This window comes from Pomacea canaliculata, linkage group LG7 (genome assembly GCF_003073045.1).
Source record: "Pomacea canaliculata isolate SZHN2017 linkage group LG7, ASM307304v1, whole genome shotgun sequence".
Taxonomy (NCBI): Eukaryota; Metazoa; Mollusca; class Gastropoda; order Architaenioglossa; family Ampullariidae; genus Pomacea; species Pomacea canaliculata.
Genome location: NC_037596.1, coordinates 2,130,268 through 2,148,299, shown reverse-complemented (window position 1 = coordinate 2,148,299; position 18,032 = coordinate 2,130,268). Strand labels below are relative to the sequence as shown.

Below are 18,032 nucleotides of genomic sequence, written 5' to 3'. Positions count from 1 at the left end.
CGCTCTAGGTGACCCCATGTCCAGCCCTTTCCTATCATCTCGTTTTCTTCGGCCGTCTGGAGTCATCGTAGGGCGACTCTGGAGAGGTCTGCTGTCTGCAGGCGGAGCACATGTCCAATCCATCGCCAACGCCTTTGTTGAACCTGCGTGGTGATGGACTCGGTTTCAGCTCTTCGGTGGAGTTCTTCGTTGGTGATGGTGTTTGGCCAAAAGATGTTAAGTATGCGCCTGAGGCATCTGTTTTGGAAGACGTCAAGCTTGTTACTGATGGTTTTGGTCATCTTCCAGGATTCTGATCCGTAAAGGAGGGTGCTGATCACATTTGACTTGAAGATTCTCAGTTTGATCTTCTGGCTGATGTTTTTTGCCTTCCATGTGCTCCTGAGTGAGGCGAAGGCCTGGCTGGCTTTCGCCCAGTCGGGCTCGAATCTCCACCTCCGCATCCCCGGTGTTTGACATTTTGCGGACCCAAGAATAGGTGAAACTGTCCAACTTCCTCAATCTCTTCTCCATTTAGTTTGATGCTCTCTTGGAACTCTGGCGTTCACTCAATAATTGTTCCCCCAATAGTCACAATAATTCTTTTGGAATATCGTTTTTTTTCTATTATTGTGACTGAAGTACATTTATATTACTCCTTACATTTTATGTTTTTGTTAGTTTAATTTAACCTTTAAACAGCTACAAAACACATGCTATTTAGCAATATTTTTGTTGTTTGTACTCGTAATATTTTTTTCCTTTTTTTAAACCAATAAAAATGAAAACACGTAAAAAAAAATATGAAGTATGCTAGTTATATATAATAAAGGGCTCTTTGCGAAGATATACTTAAAAAAGTTTCATGGTTCGTTACATTTACAGAATCAAGTATTTCTTCATTAATTTATGTTTCGAATGTGGTTTGAGTTGGTTATTTTTTTTAAACTTTTTTATCACACTGCAAAAAATCCAACCAAATTTCAAAACTACCAAAATTGTAAATAATTTTCATTGTAGCGAATATCTACGCAGAATTTTTTTCAAAGTATGCTTGTTTTTCGCCATTGGTTTGCCATGTATTCATCCATATTTTTTAAATAAGTTTTTACTTAACGCTAGCAAACTAACCTTCACCCCAGAAATCCATAAATGTATAGGGGTTGTTTTTTATCGTGAACTAAATGTTCTTTCTGTGGCTCTTTATAAGGTATATTTTTTAGGTATATTCTTCTTTTTCTTTTATGTTGTCTTAAGCATTATAATCTTTAAAGGGATTAAGCAACATGCTGTTAGCAAATAATTCTAAACATTTTTACATAATGCGCAGATATGTGTTTATATTGTTTTTACAAGAGAAAAAAAAGTAAACAAGCTCAGAAACTTCCATCAGCACTAGTTTAAGTACATAGTTGTTTATGATCAAGTTTACATTTGATTTATGTAAAGCTCTTTGAAAAGCTCTTTTTGCAAAGAACCATATACATTAACAACATTATAATTATTATTATTATTATTATTATTTCTTCTAATATTTAAAGTAAAAAAATAACATATTGTAATTGTAGGTGGAATTTGTATATTATCCTATGACTATTTTCATCATGAGCATGTAGTGTTTGAAGAAGAATCTAATGTATAAATAATATTAAAAGTGTTTGTTTTTGGTCAACACCTTTGTTCTTTATTGGTTGCTTTAGAAAATAACAACTCAGTAAATATTGCATAATAATACGTGTTAAATGGTTGTTTGATGAGGTTGTTATGCCTATGACCAAGAGCTGATAAGAATTATAAATATAACGTGTTTGCTATATACGTTCACCGCTCCAGTTGTTGGACATCACCAGTGCAATTATTGCTAGGAGAGGTGAGGTGGGAAGTGAGTGTGAATGTAGAAGTTGTATGGGGTGTGTGATGTGATTTTTTTGTTTACTTTACTACTTATGAAAACTCACAACAAAGAACAGGTTTTCAATTGTTTTAAACATAAATAATATAAAAAAATTTCTGTTTCATATATTTTATATATTTTAGTAGCTTTTATGGTAGACTGTATAGAAGCTTATTTCGTTGTTTTCCTCTGATTTTGGACATGCTGCATACAGATCAAATATTGTAACGGCTGGATAAATTATGTTACTCCTTATGATATTGAAAAAATACCAAATATTGTAACAGATGGCTTTATTATATGAATCCTCACGACAATCGATAATCAGAAGTAAAGAACAAACGAGAAACACATATTGGGTGTGTAGCGAATTGTCGAAAATAACCCTGCGCTTAGAACAGACTACCTTGTCTTTTTTATTCAGATTTGAAAGTATAGTCGTCATCTCCCACAACTAGTACACCTAAACGGAATTTGTGAGCCCTACTATTTATACAGTTTTTGTAAATTGAAGAGTAACACTCATGTTCCTTTCACATTAAGCATCTAGAAAGACTCAAAATGTGTATAAAACATCTTTAAGCACACCAAACATATCCACAAACAGTTATACAGAAATACAGCACACAAAAAAAAAGAACGTCGCACAAACATGCAGCTCTGCATCGAAATGGAGACGGTACTGAGGGAATTCATTGCGAAGTAATGTTCTCAGCCTGGCGTTGAATTATTCAAAATGCATGGCTAAAAGTAGACACAAATGAATTACAGTACCTAAAATTAAGTTTCAAACTAAATACATGACAGAAAACAGATGGTTTTCAAACCACACTAATAATAATGATTCAAGAGCAAGTCATCTGATGAAAACGACATCATTCGGCCAGTGAAAAATAGACCATAAAGAATTACTAGTACCTAGATATTTTGATAAAGAAGAAAATCAGGTATTGCTAAAATGTAAGAAAAAGATTAAGCTGTAATTTAACAATGAGGAAAATTAAAAATATTACTAACTGAAAAGATGTAGAGCTGTTATTTGTTCAATGCATAAATACAAAATAGAAGAAAAACTACAACTGAAGCCTAAAAGTTTCAAAAGTTTACCTAACTATAACGATGAAATATAGGCATAATACACATCGCTGTGAGCAGTTTGAGAAGCTGAATGGCCACGTATGGATAGAACGTGGTGCAGCTCTGGCCGCACAGTCCAGGAACAGCCTCTGGGACAGGTTGTGATGTCTTGCTGGGCATTTCTACGCATGAGCAGTTCCTGTATAAAAAAAGGAAGAACAATGTTTTGCTTCGTAGTTCCCGAAAGAAGATAAAATAATTTTACTAATTTACCAATTTAACTCAATAAATTTATTATGCTTTCGTCTACCTGCGTTGTTAATGCTTTCTGTAAAATACGATACGGGGAAACAACACAAGACTACAAAACACGGGGGAAATATGGAAGAGGTAGAGAACCGAACACATCAGTCACGTGACCTTCAGCAATAATTCTGTTTATGTCCATTAACGCAAAAGAACAATGGCAGCCGTGCAGAAGTTCCAGTCGTACTGAAAAAGTCGAAAAATTAAGGTTTGTAACTACACCAGAAAACAGAAGTTTGCAAACTCACATAACTATACAAAGATGAACCAAAATCATAAATTGCTCTTATCTCCCTTCAACCAAAATGATTTATATCGTGCTCCTTCTCTCATTTACACAAAAGTATACATATACACGCACGTGCGGGAGCAGTCACACACACGTTTATGCATCAACACTCCTCACAGAAAAACATGCACATATACATACAGAGCCAAATGGCATTAACACTTATAGCCAGACACACGAACAGAGACGCAAAAAGTTTCTTGGTACCGAAAGGATTGCATAAAGAAAGAAAGAATACACGCACACATATATAAAAACGGTAAAACAAATTGACGCAGACATACATTAGTAAAAGAAAAAAGTAAACACACCAGTACAGACAAACAGCAGCAGGCATGCACTTACAGATATAGACAAAGTGTGTAGACATACAAACGGGGACATACAGACTTGTACAGAGAAAGAATTGGCCGTTGTAACAACCACCCGAGACGCTTTTACTACAAACAAAAAGCCACATACACACAACACACAAAATCGAGGCCGCAGTAACAAACAGACGCACATTCTTTTTATTATAGACAAACAAACGGCAGTAGACACACACCAGCACAGACAAACAAATGGGTTCAGTAACAAACGGATCCATACGCACAATAGTACAAACAAACGATCATAGACACACATCAGTACAGATACGCAAGTGGCTGTAGTTACAAGCGGACACAGACATACATACAGGACCAGCACATCAGTACACAAAAACAAACGACCATTAAAACACACTTGTTGTTAAGACATGCAGTGCCTACTCACAAGTACAGTCCATTTCTTCATATCTACGCATATATATAAAATATTTTTATAGACGATAGCATAGCATTATTCTACACTAAGCCGCACGCTCATTAAAGAGGTTGTCTATTGACAATGTACGATATATATGGAAAGACAGAGCAAACGACTATAAAAATAACCAAATAATCACACTTATCATAGGAGAGATCAGATATTGCATGATCTGAGACAGAGTATGTCTGCAGTTGTACTCAAGTCCCTCAAAGTACACAATTCCCTGTACAAAGCTCAGTAACAGAACATCACATGTAGAGCGGCGCTTGGCACAATTATAGCATGTAAACCCTGCAGTGAAGATCGTGACCTCCTGGGTTCAAGAACAGATTAGAACACATGCACTTCACCCTGTGCATGCTTCCTACAGTCGTCATGAGGGGCTCACGTGATCTTTCACTCAATGAAGTCTACAGCTCTGTCGAGAGATTGATGGTAGGTGAAGTCTTTTTCACAATATGTTTATTTTTAAACTTTATAAAATGTCAAACATAATAGTTTGAAAAAAAGTCTACTATCACACGAATATAATCTCATAAAAAATTCCTACTTAGACAAGTAGGTCGACAGAGCGAGTCAGCCTATGGATTGCTTTGTGTTCATCATGTGTTCGACTCTTGGTTTGTGTGTGTGTGTGTGTGTGTGTGTGTGTTTTATGTTATGTTGTGGTGTGTACGAGGCTGGGGAGGTTATGGTGTCCTGGTTGTTTCAAAAGTCAGATGGTCTGGGTGAGAGATTAGAAATGGATTCTCAGCACTTATGGCTGTGGTGGAGGAGTTGTGGAAATCATATTCAGTATCAATATTTAAACATATTATCTTATGTAGCATTTTTATTGTGTGGCAGGATTGACACTCGACGCCAAAACATATTTGTAGCATTTCAGGACTGTGTTTTGCTATCGGAACAATTTCCTACGACATGTCTGACAACTTCAGTTTTTATGCTTCAGTCCGTTTTTTTCGTTTCGTTTGCTTTTCCGTATTTTAACCAAACTGTCACACACCTTGACATGAATATGATTGTAAAGAAAATTTTATGACAAAATTTTATGAGTGGATGGGTCTGTGTAGAATATTCTCCCAGGAATCCCGCAGTTAGCAGAGGGGATGACATGTCAGATGGCCTTGCAGGTTTAACTAGAATATATTTTTAGCACTCGCGAAAAGTCAAGGCGACCCAGGACAGGGTGGGTAACATAATCCTCGTCAGGCAAAGTTATTGTGTTCACTGTCGCTCCTCTGCAACATTTGGCAAGCAGCTTGAACTAGAAGAGACAAAGAAAGAAAGTGGTAAAAGGTTATGAGGACAGCAAGATCGAAAAACATTTTTAGGTAAGTCTTTTACAGCCAGCCTTGGTATTATTTTTGAAAGTATGTCAGTGAACGAGGCCTAATGAACAGTGCAAAGTACCACACAGCAGATTTTTTTCATCTTTCATAAATTTTATGATGGCTTGCCTTAAAAATAGAAAAATGTGATAAGATATCTGTACTTGTATTTGGCGTGTTGCGAAGTGAGCTGAGAAATAGTAGACGCCCAAAGGGATTTAAAAAAATTTCCTCTCCAGCTTTGCGCTCGATGGTGTCATCAACAAATCGTTGAAGTGACCGGCCTCTGTTTTAAGACTTGTTCTACACGATTTGTTGGATAATAATGAAAGTGTTTAAAATGTGTAACACTTAAATGTCTTTGTATTAATGTCTGTAAACACATATCAACGATATATGTCATTTTCTGTAAGCACGAATCACAGTGATGTGTATGGACATTTATATTTTATTTAAACAGCTCGCAGTCAGGTACTTAGTTTGAATTTAATTTTTTGTGTGAGAAGCCGTCATTGATAGGCTTTCTTGGATTCAATTTGGCCTTTCTAACGAATCAATTAAGGCCATATTAACTAACGAGAAAATAGTTGAAGTCTCGTTAATTTTAGTGAATTAAAGCAACATTTATTAAAAGAAAAGAAAGATAATTAATTTAAAAAAGGAATTTAAGGTAATAAAAAATGATTTTTATTGAAAAGAAGAATTACATAAACAAAAATTTAAGTAAGGGAATCGATTTTGATGATTTCTTCGAGAGGCTTTTAATGAGGTCAGGACCAAAGTATATCTTAGTTATAATATCCTTATTTGCTGAGAGATTCACCACTCATAAGGTAAGCGTAGCACAAACTCTTGTTTGATTATGTCCCTTAGATAGTACCCTAACCAGAGTGCTCACTGACACCATCGTTCAGTTTATTAGTATCCTGCAGTATATGGCCCAGGAAGACATCGTCTGACCCCAAAAGGCAACTTTTGCTTTGTTGAGTTGTGAGGTCGCTCGTCCCTAGACACAGAGACAGTGCATATATAGCTTCAGTCCCCACCCGACCTTTGACCCAGCTTGAAACTATGCGGCTTATACAGCGATTCGGCGTGTTTCTAGATGTTTCAGATTGCGATTAATTTTTCGATGAGCTCCATGTTATTGTTAACTATTCACTTTGTCACAGTGTGCCACAGACACTCGCGGACACATGGAGACGACTGGACATTTGCACGTTCTTTTGTGGCCCTGTCCACACTTAATGATATTAAATAACTCCAATTTACTCAAGCTTTTTGCGCTTACAACAGTTATAGTAGGTAACAAATTTACTCATACATATCTATATATTTTTTTAAAAAATACATGAAGAATTAAGCAATTTACTCAAATTTACAACACATTATTCTTCTCCCACTTTACAGTTCAAAAACTCGTCACAGTCTTGTCAGAATCTAAGAGACAGTTATTTTCTGTTTTGAAAGGTCCAGTTTTTACCGTCTGACATAAAGGAATGGGTCAGACTGGAGAAGAGAGAGGTGAGGATACTTGACAGGTCAGATGGAGGGCATTAGCGACACATGACTTCTGTAACTGTACCACGTGTACTCACCTCCTTTCAAACCATTCTTTTCCTAAGTATGGCATGCGGCTTCTCTGTCCTGATAAAAGATTGACCTAAAGTGGAAAAAGCGCACATCTGGAAAGAGTGAACATAATACACAAAAAAATAATCCAATATATTTACATATGTGTGTTACATAGCACACATGACATTCTAGTTCTAATTATATCTAATTAATTCATCGATATTGCAATCTAGCTTATGCCCTGAATCGTCTATTCATCTATGCTTCTGTAAATATACAACTTCTACTACAATAATATACGCGTCTCTGGCTGTATCTCTTTAAACACTCATTAGTACCCATGCAGGTTTATGGTCAGATGTATGTGTCTTAATGAGAAGAGCTGGGAGACATCGGGTATACAAGTCAGCTACCATTTTTAGAACCACTAAAATTTTTTTCAAACAACAGTATGAACGCAAAATGCAGACTCAGCGACAACTTTCGCTCATCACTAGCAGGCTGCCAACTGTCCGCCACAGCTCCGTTATATTTTGTAATCAGTTTGTACACTTTCTGTAATGTTACAGAGGACCAAAAGAGCATCCAAAACATAAAGATGACACAACTCCTGCTTTGGACAGTCTGCCTAGTGTTGCTGCCCCTGTGTGTGGGTTGTAAAAGAGTTGTCTTCATGCCATCGCCCTTCACCAGCCACACCAACTACCACACGAACGTAGCGCGGACCCTCGCTCGGCAAGGTCACGAGGTGTGGTTGACCATGCCCGACTACATCGTCAACAGGCGGGTGTTGGACACGACTAACTTGACTGTCATCGAGTACCAGACATTGAAAAACTTTGAGGAGATTATGACGGCCGCTCTCTGCCGGCAACTATTTAAAGGATTATCCGATGATTTAGTGTGATTATGTCTATTGGCTTACAATTTTGTGATACTCTTCTTACAAACGCTTCTTTCTTCCAGAAGGTTAAAGAACTGCGTCCAGATCTTTTCGTTTTCGACAATCTACGGTTCATGAAAATGATGACGATAATATCATATAGACTTGGGGTGCCTTTTGCCTTTCTTGGAATAACTTTCGACCCGTGCGACCAGCGAATCCCTATACAGCCTTGCAACATACCAGTTCCATTTTTTAGCTACAACCATCATATGAGTTTTCTTCAGAGAGTTTTATCCACTGTAATTCATGTTTATGTCTCTGTGGTCGACGGATTTTCCTACAAAGACGCAGTCAGTCGCTATGCACCAGAAATGCCTTTCCTTACTATAGACATGCTTGTAGCAAGAGCTGAGATCTGGTTGGTTGACACGGACCACATCCTAGACTACCCGAGACCATCGATGCCCAATGTCAAACTAATTGGAGGAACAGCTACAGGTCCTGGTAAACCATTGCCACCGCAGTTCAAATCTTTTATGGATGATACCAAAGAAGGAGTTGTTATCGTATCGTTTGGCAGTTATGTCCTCAGTCCACCAGAATCAATTACACAAAAAATCATCAGTGTGTTGCAGGATTTACCTTTTAAATCCATTTTCCGTTGCAACATTTCGTCACCGAACTTAAAGAAGATCCTGACGTCGTCATGGATACCTCAGAATGACCTGCTGGCTCACTCCAACACTCGAGTGTTTTTCAGCCATTGTGGTAGTAACGGTCAGTACGAGGCTCTGTTCCACGCCGTGCCAGTAGTTTGTACGCCGCTCTTTCTTGACCAGTTCTACAACGCTGAGCGCATGCGCGTAAAGGGCATGGCAGAGACTGTCGACCTCAACACCGTCAGTACACACGAGCTGCACTCCACCATTCTCAAAGTGGCCACCAACACGAGCTACAAGCAGGCCATCACCAAAGCCTCGGAACTGTTTAAAATCGAATTCGGTGTTCCTGTGGAGAAAGCGGCCTACTGGCTTGATCACGTGATGAAATATGGCGGCAGTCACCTTCGTTCGTCAGGACATGAAGTTCCTTTCTTACAATTTTCGTGCTTTGATGTTTATGCTTTTCTGTTATTGTTTGTGCTACTGATACTGCTGATATCAGTATGTTTAGTCTACGTTGCATTCAACTGCTGTTGCTCGAAATTAAAGGCAAAAATTGAATAAAAGTTAGTGAACACGATTTGAAATAAGCAAAGTTCCCCAAAAGATTTTGATGCTGGCTAAATTCACAGAATTGAGAAGAAAAAAATCTTTTTTTTTAAAGACACGGCTAATAAAGTTTTCTCCTGTTTTGCAATTAACCTTAACTAAGAGCATTAAACAATTTTTTAAAAAGATTTTTTTCACCCAATTAATCACTAATAATTGTTAAAGAAATATGGGTTGTTTTATTTTCATGTCTGAAGTATTATTTATACATGTATTTACTCTTTATTTTTATCTTTGCTGTTATTATTTTAAATCTGTAAACATCTACTAAAACATGCAATTTTGCCAATCATTTTGTGACAGGTGTACAAAACGTTCAGATTGTTTGTAGTCTTAATTTTTTTTTTCAAATCAATAAAAGTTAAAAATGTTTTTTGAAAAACTGAAGTATTAATAGAGGGATCCTTGCAGAGATTCTCCCCAAAAAAGTCATTGTTATATGTACAGAATCAATTAAGTATTTGTTCATTAATTCAGTTTTAAATGTGGTGAAGGTTGGTTTTGTTTTTGTCTTTTTATCGCAATGGCCAATATGCAAATTTAAAAAATACTAAATTGTAAACAATTTTTATCTGAGCGAAAATCTACGCAAATATTTTTTTTACATGTTTGTTATTTCGCCATCGGTTTGCCATGTATTATCCATACTTGCAATTAAGTGTTTACATAACTCTAGCAAAAAAAGCTGCACCCCAGTAATCCTTGAAGGTATAGGGGCTGTTTTATTATCGCGAGTAAAATGTTTTTCTGTTGCTTTTTTACAACAAAGATTCGATTTTTGGTCTACTTTTTCTTTCTTTTATATTTATATTTAGCTGTATAATCTTTGAAGGGACACAACATAATGCTGTTCGCAGGTTATTCTAAACGTTTTCACAAAGTGCTCAGATATGAGCTTACATTTTCATGTCTTACAAGAGAAAACAAATTTAAACAAAACTATTACCTTTCAGCAGCACTAATATAAGTGAATGGTTGTTTATCATCTAGATTATAAATGATTTATGTAAAGCGCTTTGAGCAACGCTTTTTGGAATAATAATAATTATTATTATCATTATTATTTTATTTAAAGATTTAAGGTAAAAAGAAAACATTTAGCACATGGAAAATCCATATGGCATCCTGTAACTGTTTTCATCCGACCTTGTTTTTTTTTTATCTCAGCATTTGGTTCTTGAACAAGAATGTAATGGATATACAATACTAATATTCTTTGTTTTTGCACAGCACCTTTGTTCTTTGTCGATTGCTTTAAAAGAAAAAGAAAATAAAACCTTATTAAATACTTTTAAGGAATAATACGTGTTAAATATTTTTGGATGGGGTTGTTATGCCTGGAAGGTAAACAGAGCGAGTCCGCCTAGTGGTTGTTTTGTGCACATGCGTTGTTCTCAGAACTTTCGTTTTTATCTTTCAATCCTAATTTTTCATTTGATTTTCTTTTCCATATTATCATGTGACATAAATATGATTAACAAGAAAATTTCATGTTAACGAGAATGGATGAGTGTAGGTAGAAAGTCCTCCCAGGAATCCCGCAGTTAGCAGAGTTGATGACATGTCAGAGGGCCTGGCAGGTTTTACTGATGTACATTTGTCAGCACTCGTGAAGAAACAAACTGACCCAGGATCGAGCGTACATAATATAATTCTCGTCAGGCGATGTGAATGTGTTCACTGTAGCTCCTCGGCAACATTTGAAAACCAGCTTGAACGAGAGGAGACAAAGACAGAAAGTGATCAAAGGTTGTGAGGACAGCAAGATCCAAAAACACTTGTAGGTAAGACTCGTACAAACAGACTTGGTAATATTTTTAAAACTATGTCAGTTACTGCTGCTGACTTCATCTTTCCTAAATTTTATGATGGATTCTCTTGAATAAGCAAAAGTGATTAGATAATTGTACTTGTATTTGGCGGTTTGCAGTGTGAGCTGAGAGATTTGAGACGCCTGGTAGATGCCATGAAGACCTTTCGTGTTGCTTTGTTTTGTGAATCGTTCAGTTTATTGGTATACTGGAGTATATGTCCCAAGAAGACATCGTCTGACCCCAGGAGGCAACGTTTGCTCTGTTGAGTTGTGAGGTCGCTCGTCCCTAGAGACAGAGACATTCAGTGTATACCGTCTGTCCCCACGTGACTTCTCCCAGCGTCAAACCCTGCGGCTTATACAGCGATGCGGCGTGTTTTTTGATATTGCAATTAATTTTTCGATGAGCTCCATGTTAGTGTTTACTGTTCACTTTGTTACAGTGTGTCACAATGTGTCACAGACACTGAAGAACACATAGACGCCTGGACATTTACGCGTTCTTTTTTTCACAATACAACTCTGTCTTTTTTGTGGGCCAGAATGTAAATGGCCAACAACTGGAAATGGTGAACACAACAAACAAAAACTGATCCAACGTATTTACATATGTGTGTTACCTAGAACAATTGATTTGCTAGTTCTAATTACATCTAATTTATTTATCGATATTGAAATCTAGCTTATACCCTGATTCATCTATTCATCTAAGCTTCTGTAAATATACAACTTCAAGTACAAAGATAAACGCGTCTTTGGCTGTATATCGTGAACACTCATTAGTGCCCATGTAGGTTTATCGTCAGATGTTTGTGTCTTAATGAGAAAGAGATGCAGACATCGGGTATATAACAAGTCAGCTACCACTTCTAGAAACTTCTAGAAAAGTGCTAGCACCTGTCTGCAAAAGCCCCGTTATTTTTTGGTAATCAGTTTGTACACTTTCTGTAATGTTACAGAGGACCAAAAGTGCATCCAAAACATGAAGCTGAGAGAATTCCTGCTTTGGACAGCTGTGTGCTGCTTCGTGTTGCTGCCCCTGTGTGTGGGGGGTAAGAGAGTTGTCTTCATGCCCACGCCCTTCACCAGCAACACCAACGACCACACGAACGTAGCGCGGACCCTCGCTCGGCAAGGTCACGAGGTGTGGTTGACCATGCCCGACTACATCGTCAACAGGCGGGTGTTGGACACGACTAACTTGACTGTCATCGAGTACCAGACATTGATAAACTTTGAGGAGATTATGACGGCCGCTTTCGCCGGCAACTATTTTAAAGGATTGCCTGATGATTGGAGTATGTGTATGTCTCATTTCTTACAATTTTGTGATACTCTTCTTACGAACGCTTCTTTCTTCGAGCAGGTTAAGGAACTGCGTCCAGATCTTTTCGTATTCGACAATTTACGATTAACAAACATGATGACGATAATATCTTATAGACTTGGGTGCCTTTTGCTTATCTTGGAACATTTTACGACCCGTACTACCAGAGAATCCCTTTAAACCTTGCAACATACCATTGTTATTTTTTAGCTTCAACCATCATATGAGTTTTTTCCAGCGAGTTTAACCACTGTAATTCATGTATTTTCCTCTGTGGTGGACGAATTTTCTCACAGGACGCAGTCAGTCGCTATGCACCTGAAATGCCTTTCCTTACTATGACATGCTTGTAGCAAGAGCTGAGATCTGGTTGGTTGAGACGACCACATCCTAGACTACCCGAGACCATCGATGCCCAATGTCAAACTAATTGGAGGAACAGCTACAGGTCCTGGTAAACCATTGCCAACTCAGTTTAAATCTTTTATGGATGATGCAAAAGAAGGAGTTGTTATCGTATCGCTTGATAATTATGTCCTCAGTTTACAGAAGCAATTACACAAAAATCATCAGTGTGCACAGGATTTACCTTTTAAATCCGTTTCCGTCTCCAACATTTCGTCACCAAACTCAAGAAGATTGTGACGTCGTCATGGATACCTCAGAATGACCTGCTGGCTCACCCCAACACTCGCGTGTTTGTCAGCCATTGCGGTAATGACGGTCAGTACGAGGCTCTGTTCCACGCCGTGCCAGTGGTTTGTACGCCGATCTTTGGTGATCAGTTCTACAACGCCGAGCGCATGCGCGTAAAGGGCATGACAGAGACTGTCGACCTCAACACCGTCAGTACACACGAGCTGCACTCCACCATTCTCAAAGTGGCCACCAACACGAGCTACAAGCAGGCCATCACCAAAGCCTCGGAACTGTTTAAAATCGAATTCGGTGTTCCTGTGGAGAAAGCGGCTACTGGCTTGATCACGTGATGAAATATGCGGCAGTCACCTTCGCTCGTCAGGACATGAAGTTCTTTCTTACAATTTTCTTGCTGGTGATGTTTATGCTTTCTGTTAACATGTGTGCTGGTGATACTGATGATATCAGTATGTTTAGTCTACGTTGCATTTAATTGTGTTTGCTGGAAATCAAGGCAAAAGTAGAATAGAAGGCAGTGAACACGATTTAAAAAATCAAAGGTTCTCAAAAGTTTTTCACGTTTGAGTAAGAATAAAATCTAGCCGCATGCCAACACGACCAAAAGAGTTTGGTCTAATTTTGCAATTTGCCAATTACTAGCATATTAAAGAATTATTTGAACCAAATAAATCATTAATTTTATTATCGTGACAGAAGTATTATTGATAATACTCCTTATATTTTATATTTTTTTTTAGTTTTACTTAATCCTTAAATCTATAAAAACATGCCGATTTCGGCAAATGATTTTGTGAAAGTTGTACAAAATGTTCAGGATTGTGTTTATATTCTTCAATATTTTTGTTCACTTTTTAAAAAGCCAGTTAAATGAAAACATTTATTATTAAACTGAGAGTGTCGAGGATTATTAAAGGGATCCTTGTGAAGATACTCCAAAACTATTCAATGGTCTCGTCATTTATACAGAATCGAGTAAGGTATTTCTTGAACTGATTTCGTGTTTCCAATGTGCTTGGAGTTGGTTTGTCTTCGCCTTTTTATCAACAATGGCATCAAGAGAAAAATACAAACCAAACATAAACGCAACAACAACAGAAAACAAATTGCAAACTACCAAAATGTAAAGAATTTTTTCCGAGCGAAAACCCTACTCAGTTTTTTTTAAAATTCTTTTTAGTTGGACATCGGCTTGCTATGTATTTACCCACATTTGCAATTAAATTTTTACCTAACGCTAGCAAATTGGTGGCAAAGTTAGTTGCACCTCAGTAATCGTTGAAGGCAGGGGGAATTTGTTATTATAATGACTAAAATGTTCTTTCGTTTTTCTCTTTAAAACAAGTTTCATTTTTATGTCTATTTTTACTGCGTTTCTTTTTTTTTTTTTTTTGTTTTTGGCATTTGTATTTAGCCTTATAATGTTTACAGGGTTACAACAATGTGCTGTTAGCAAATTGTTTAAAACGTTTTTACAAAATGTGCAGATATGTGTTTATATTCTCATCTTTGACAAGACAAAACAAGTTTGAAGAAAGGTATTACCTTCCAGCAGCACTTACATAAGTGCACGATCGTTTATTTTGTACTTTCTATGTGATTTATGTAAAGCGCTTTGAAAATAATATTTTAAAAAGCGCTGTACTAACAACAAACAACAACAACAACAACAACAACAACAACAACAATAATAATAATAACAACAACAACAATAAGAATCAAATGTAAAGATTTAAAGTAAAAGAAACATTTAGCGAGTGAAAATTCAGATTACATTTGTATATTATCCACGAGCATGTAGTGTTTAAACAAGAATCTAATGAATAAATAATATTAAAAGTGTTTGTTTCTGTAAAGCACCTTTGTTCTTTATTCATTGCTTTAAAAAAATATGGGAAAATAATAGCTTATATAAATATTATTAAAATAGATACGTGTGTATATATTGTTTGATGTTGCTGGTTATGCCTGGACTAAGACTGATAAGTATTATCAATGTAATGTGAATTTGATTATATGTGTCACCGCTCGTTTTTTATTTCCTGATATGTTCTGAAACGTGGCAGTTAATTTTCCTTTTTGCCTGATAAACATGAAACGAAAGAAACGGTACATAAAGGAGAGAAACCCACACACAACGAGCACTATTCTGTGATAAAAGTTGCTGGTGTATGAATCTGACGTTTAGTGTATCTCCTTTAATGGGGACACACGACCCACAGTATGTGGGATACATCATTTAGTTCTTATAAAATCTCAATTGACTTAATATGTCTTAAATAAATGCATAATGAAATGTATTTCGATTTTCAGAGGAAATGAATAGTAATAAAATCCCTTAAACTTAGTAAAGTAGCAGCGAAATGTTCTATAATTAGAGGCTCCTGGGAATTGCCATTAGACTTGATTGTACAGGACACAGTTTTTGTTTAGGCATACAGGGGCTTTATTTACAATGCTTTGCCATTCACATCTGTCTATTCTAAAGGCTGCAAGCTCTTCAATCCTTCTACTCCCTTTTAAACTTTAGGCGTTGGAGCCCATTGAACATAATTCACTGACTTTCTTCTCATGAAGAGCGAAGGTCTGTACCATATATCATTATTCGTACTAAAACAACAAGCATCAGGAATGCTTATGATATGAAAAAGTGATGTAAGAACTCGACGACTACAGACTTGTGAGAGAAAATTGGCCGTAAGAACAACACCCCGAGCGTTTTCTACAAAAAAAGACACACAAACACCATACAAAATCGAAGCGCACCGTAACAAAGGACGCAGATTTTTTTATTATAGACCACAAACGTCATAGAAACATCAAAGCAATACGCAGTGGAATGTAGTAACAAAACGGAGCGGAGATATACTCAGGACCAGAATCAGCTACACAAAAAAAAGACAGGAAAGCAAACTTGTTGATTAAAGACATACGGTGCAAGACATATGACAAAAGTCAAAGTCTTCTGCTTCTATCTACGAAATATGTATATTTATACAGACGAAAGCACAGCTTATTGTAAATAGCCGCAACGCTCATTAAATCAGATATCTATTACAATGTACGAATTATGAAACGGCAACAGACTTACAATAAAAATAATATCACGTTATCCATTTTAGGGAGATCAGTATTCACTGATTTGAGGGGATATGTTCTCCAGTTGTGCTGAGTCCTCATACACGATTGCCCTGTCAGCAATAACGATCACATGTAAGATGGACTTATCACAATCTATACGCATGTACCGCTTGAAGATCTGACTCCTGGGTTCCGAAAGAACAGGTAGAACACAGCACTTCTCCCCTGCTGCTGCTTCTTACATTACGTCATGAGAGGTATTCACATGATCTCATCTCACTCATGAAGCCTACAGCTCATTCCTTCCTTCTTTCTTTCTTTCCTACCTTCTCTATGTCGACGGTTGCGGTAGGTGAATGTCTTTCAATTTGGTCTCTTTTAAACTCGGAAATGCCTAACATTAGTTCTGAAAAAAGTCTCACTATTACAGAGTTATGGGGTTCTTCATGAATCTTAATTGAGAAGTAGTGACGAGCGAGTCGCGCTGAGGGTTGCTTTGGTACTGGCGTTCGTTCCTTGGATTGAATGTGTTTTGCTTGTGCGGGGTGGCGAGGTTATTGATGTTTTGGTTGTTCAAATAAGAAGAGCTGGTTAAGATCGAGGGCATCCTCAGACTTATGTTGCTGTGCTGAGAGTTGTGGAATCATTATTCAGTATCATATTTAATAATATCTTATGTAGCTTTTTGAATATGCATCAGGATTGCCTCGACACAAATATTTTAACATTCGGAATGTGTTTATGCGTCTGTAAGCAAACGACCATTTTACATCAATTAGACGAATTCAATCAAGATATGTATGACACTTCAGTTTTTATGCTTCCATGCCTGTGTCTCATTGATACCTTTTCGTTTTCAACATGTCATATTGTTGACATGATAATTTGTAAAAGATTATGAACTAGAGTGCATTGGTGATGTGTAGAATCCTGTCATATCCGGCATTGCGGAGTGGATATTGTAGATGGCCTGCCTTTTGTCTAGTTATTTTAGCAATCGCGAAAGTCAGGGCCAGGCATGGTGGTAATATAATCCTCTTCGCATAATAATAGGTTTTTTAATGTCCTCTTAAGGCAATTTGAAACCAGTTGAACTAAGAGGCAAAGAAGAAGTAGTAAATATTGTGAGGCTGCAGATCCCAATATTTTAGGTAGACTTTAAGGACAGGTGGTTTTTTTTTTTTACGTATGTCGTTGACGCGGTGATACAGTGCAAGTACCACGCAAATTTTTTTTCTTTCTTTTTTATGGCTATGCCTTGATAAAGAAATGTGGATAAGAGATTTACTTTAATTTGGGTGTATGAACTGTAGGTAAAGTGAGCTGAGAGATAGCGACGCCAAAGGGAGTCTTTAAAAAAAACAATTCTCGGCAGCTTTGCATCGTAGGTGTCATCCAATCTCTGGTGCGGCTTGTTTTTTAGAGGTATTTCTCACATGTTGTTGTATGAGATAATGTGTTTAATGTGTACACTTATGTCTTTGTATAAATTCTGTTAAAAAAGTTATGTTATGTGTCGTTTTTCGTGAACCGCTCACCGTGATGTGAATTGAGATATTCAATTTTAATTTTAACAGTCTTAGTCCAGGTATTAGTTTTGATTTATTTTTGTAGTAGGAGCCTTCATTATTTCATGCATTTTGGCTTTTATATCAGTTAAGGCCCATATTAAATAACGAAGAATGTTGAAGTCTCGTTATTTTAGTAGAATTAAGAGACATTTATTAGAGAAATTATTTACTTTAAAGGAATTT

General features: G+C 36.9%; 2 protein-coding genes across 2 annotated transcripts; both read left to right on the top strand.

Annotated features, from left to right (window-relative positions):
* Positions 1 to 7,150: 7,150 nt before the first annotated feature.
* Positions 7,151 to 8,150, top strand: LOC112568417. The gene is made up of 2 exons (XM_025245718.1): positions 7,151 to 7,192; positions 7,813 to 8,150. The coding sequence occupies exons 1-2, from the start codon at positions 7,168 to 7,170 to the stop codon at positions 8,148 to 8,150; spliced, it is 363 nt and encodes a 120-aa protein (XP_025101503.1). The 5' UTR covers positions 7,151 to 7,167.
* A 2-nt stretch (positions 8,151 to 8,152) lies between these two features.
* Positions 8,153 to 9,695, top strand: LOC112567652 (2-hydroxyacylsphingosine 1-beta-galactosyltransferase-like). Its single transcript, XM_025244362.1, has one exon. The coding sequence runs from the start codon at positions 8,153 to 8,155 to the stop codon at positions 9,353 to 9,355; it is 1,203 nt and encodes a 400-aa protein (XP_025100147.1). The 3' UTR covers positions 9,356 to 9,695.
* The last annotated feature ends 8,337 nt before the right edge of the window (positions 9,696 to 18,032 follow it).

Coding starts and splice junctions, on each gene's coding strand:
- LOC112568417 (XM_025245718.1), top strand. CDS start 7,168: ATGGGTCAGACTGGAGAAGAGAGAG. Junction 7,193..7,812: donor TCAGACTGGAGAAGAGAGAG/GTGAGGATACTT, acceptor GTAATGTTACAG/AGGACCAAAAGAGCATCCAA.
- LOC112567652 (XM_025244362.1), top strand. CDS start 8,153: ATGTCTATTGGCTTACAATTTTGTGATACTCTTCTTACAAACGCTTCT.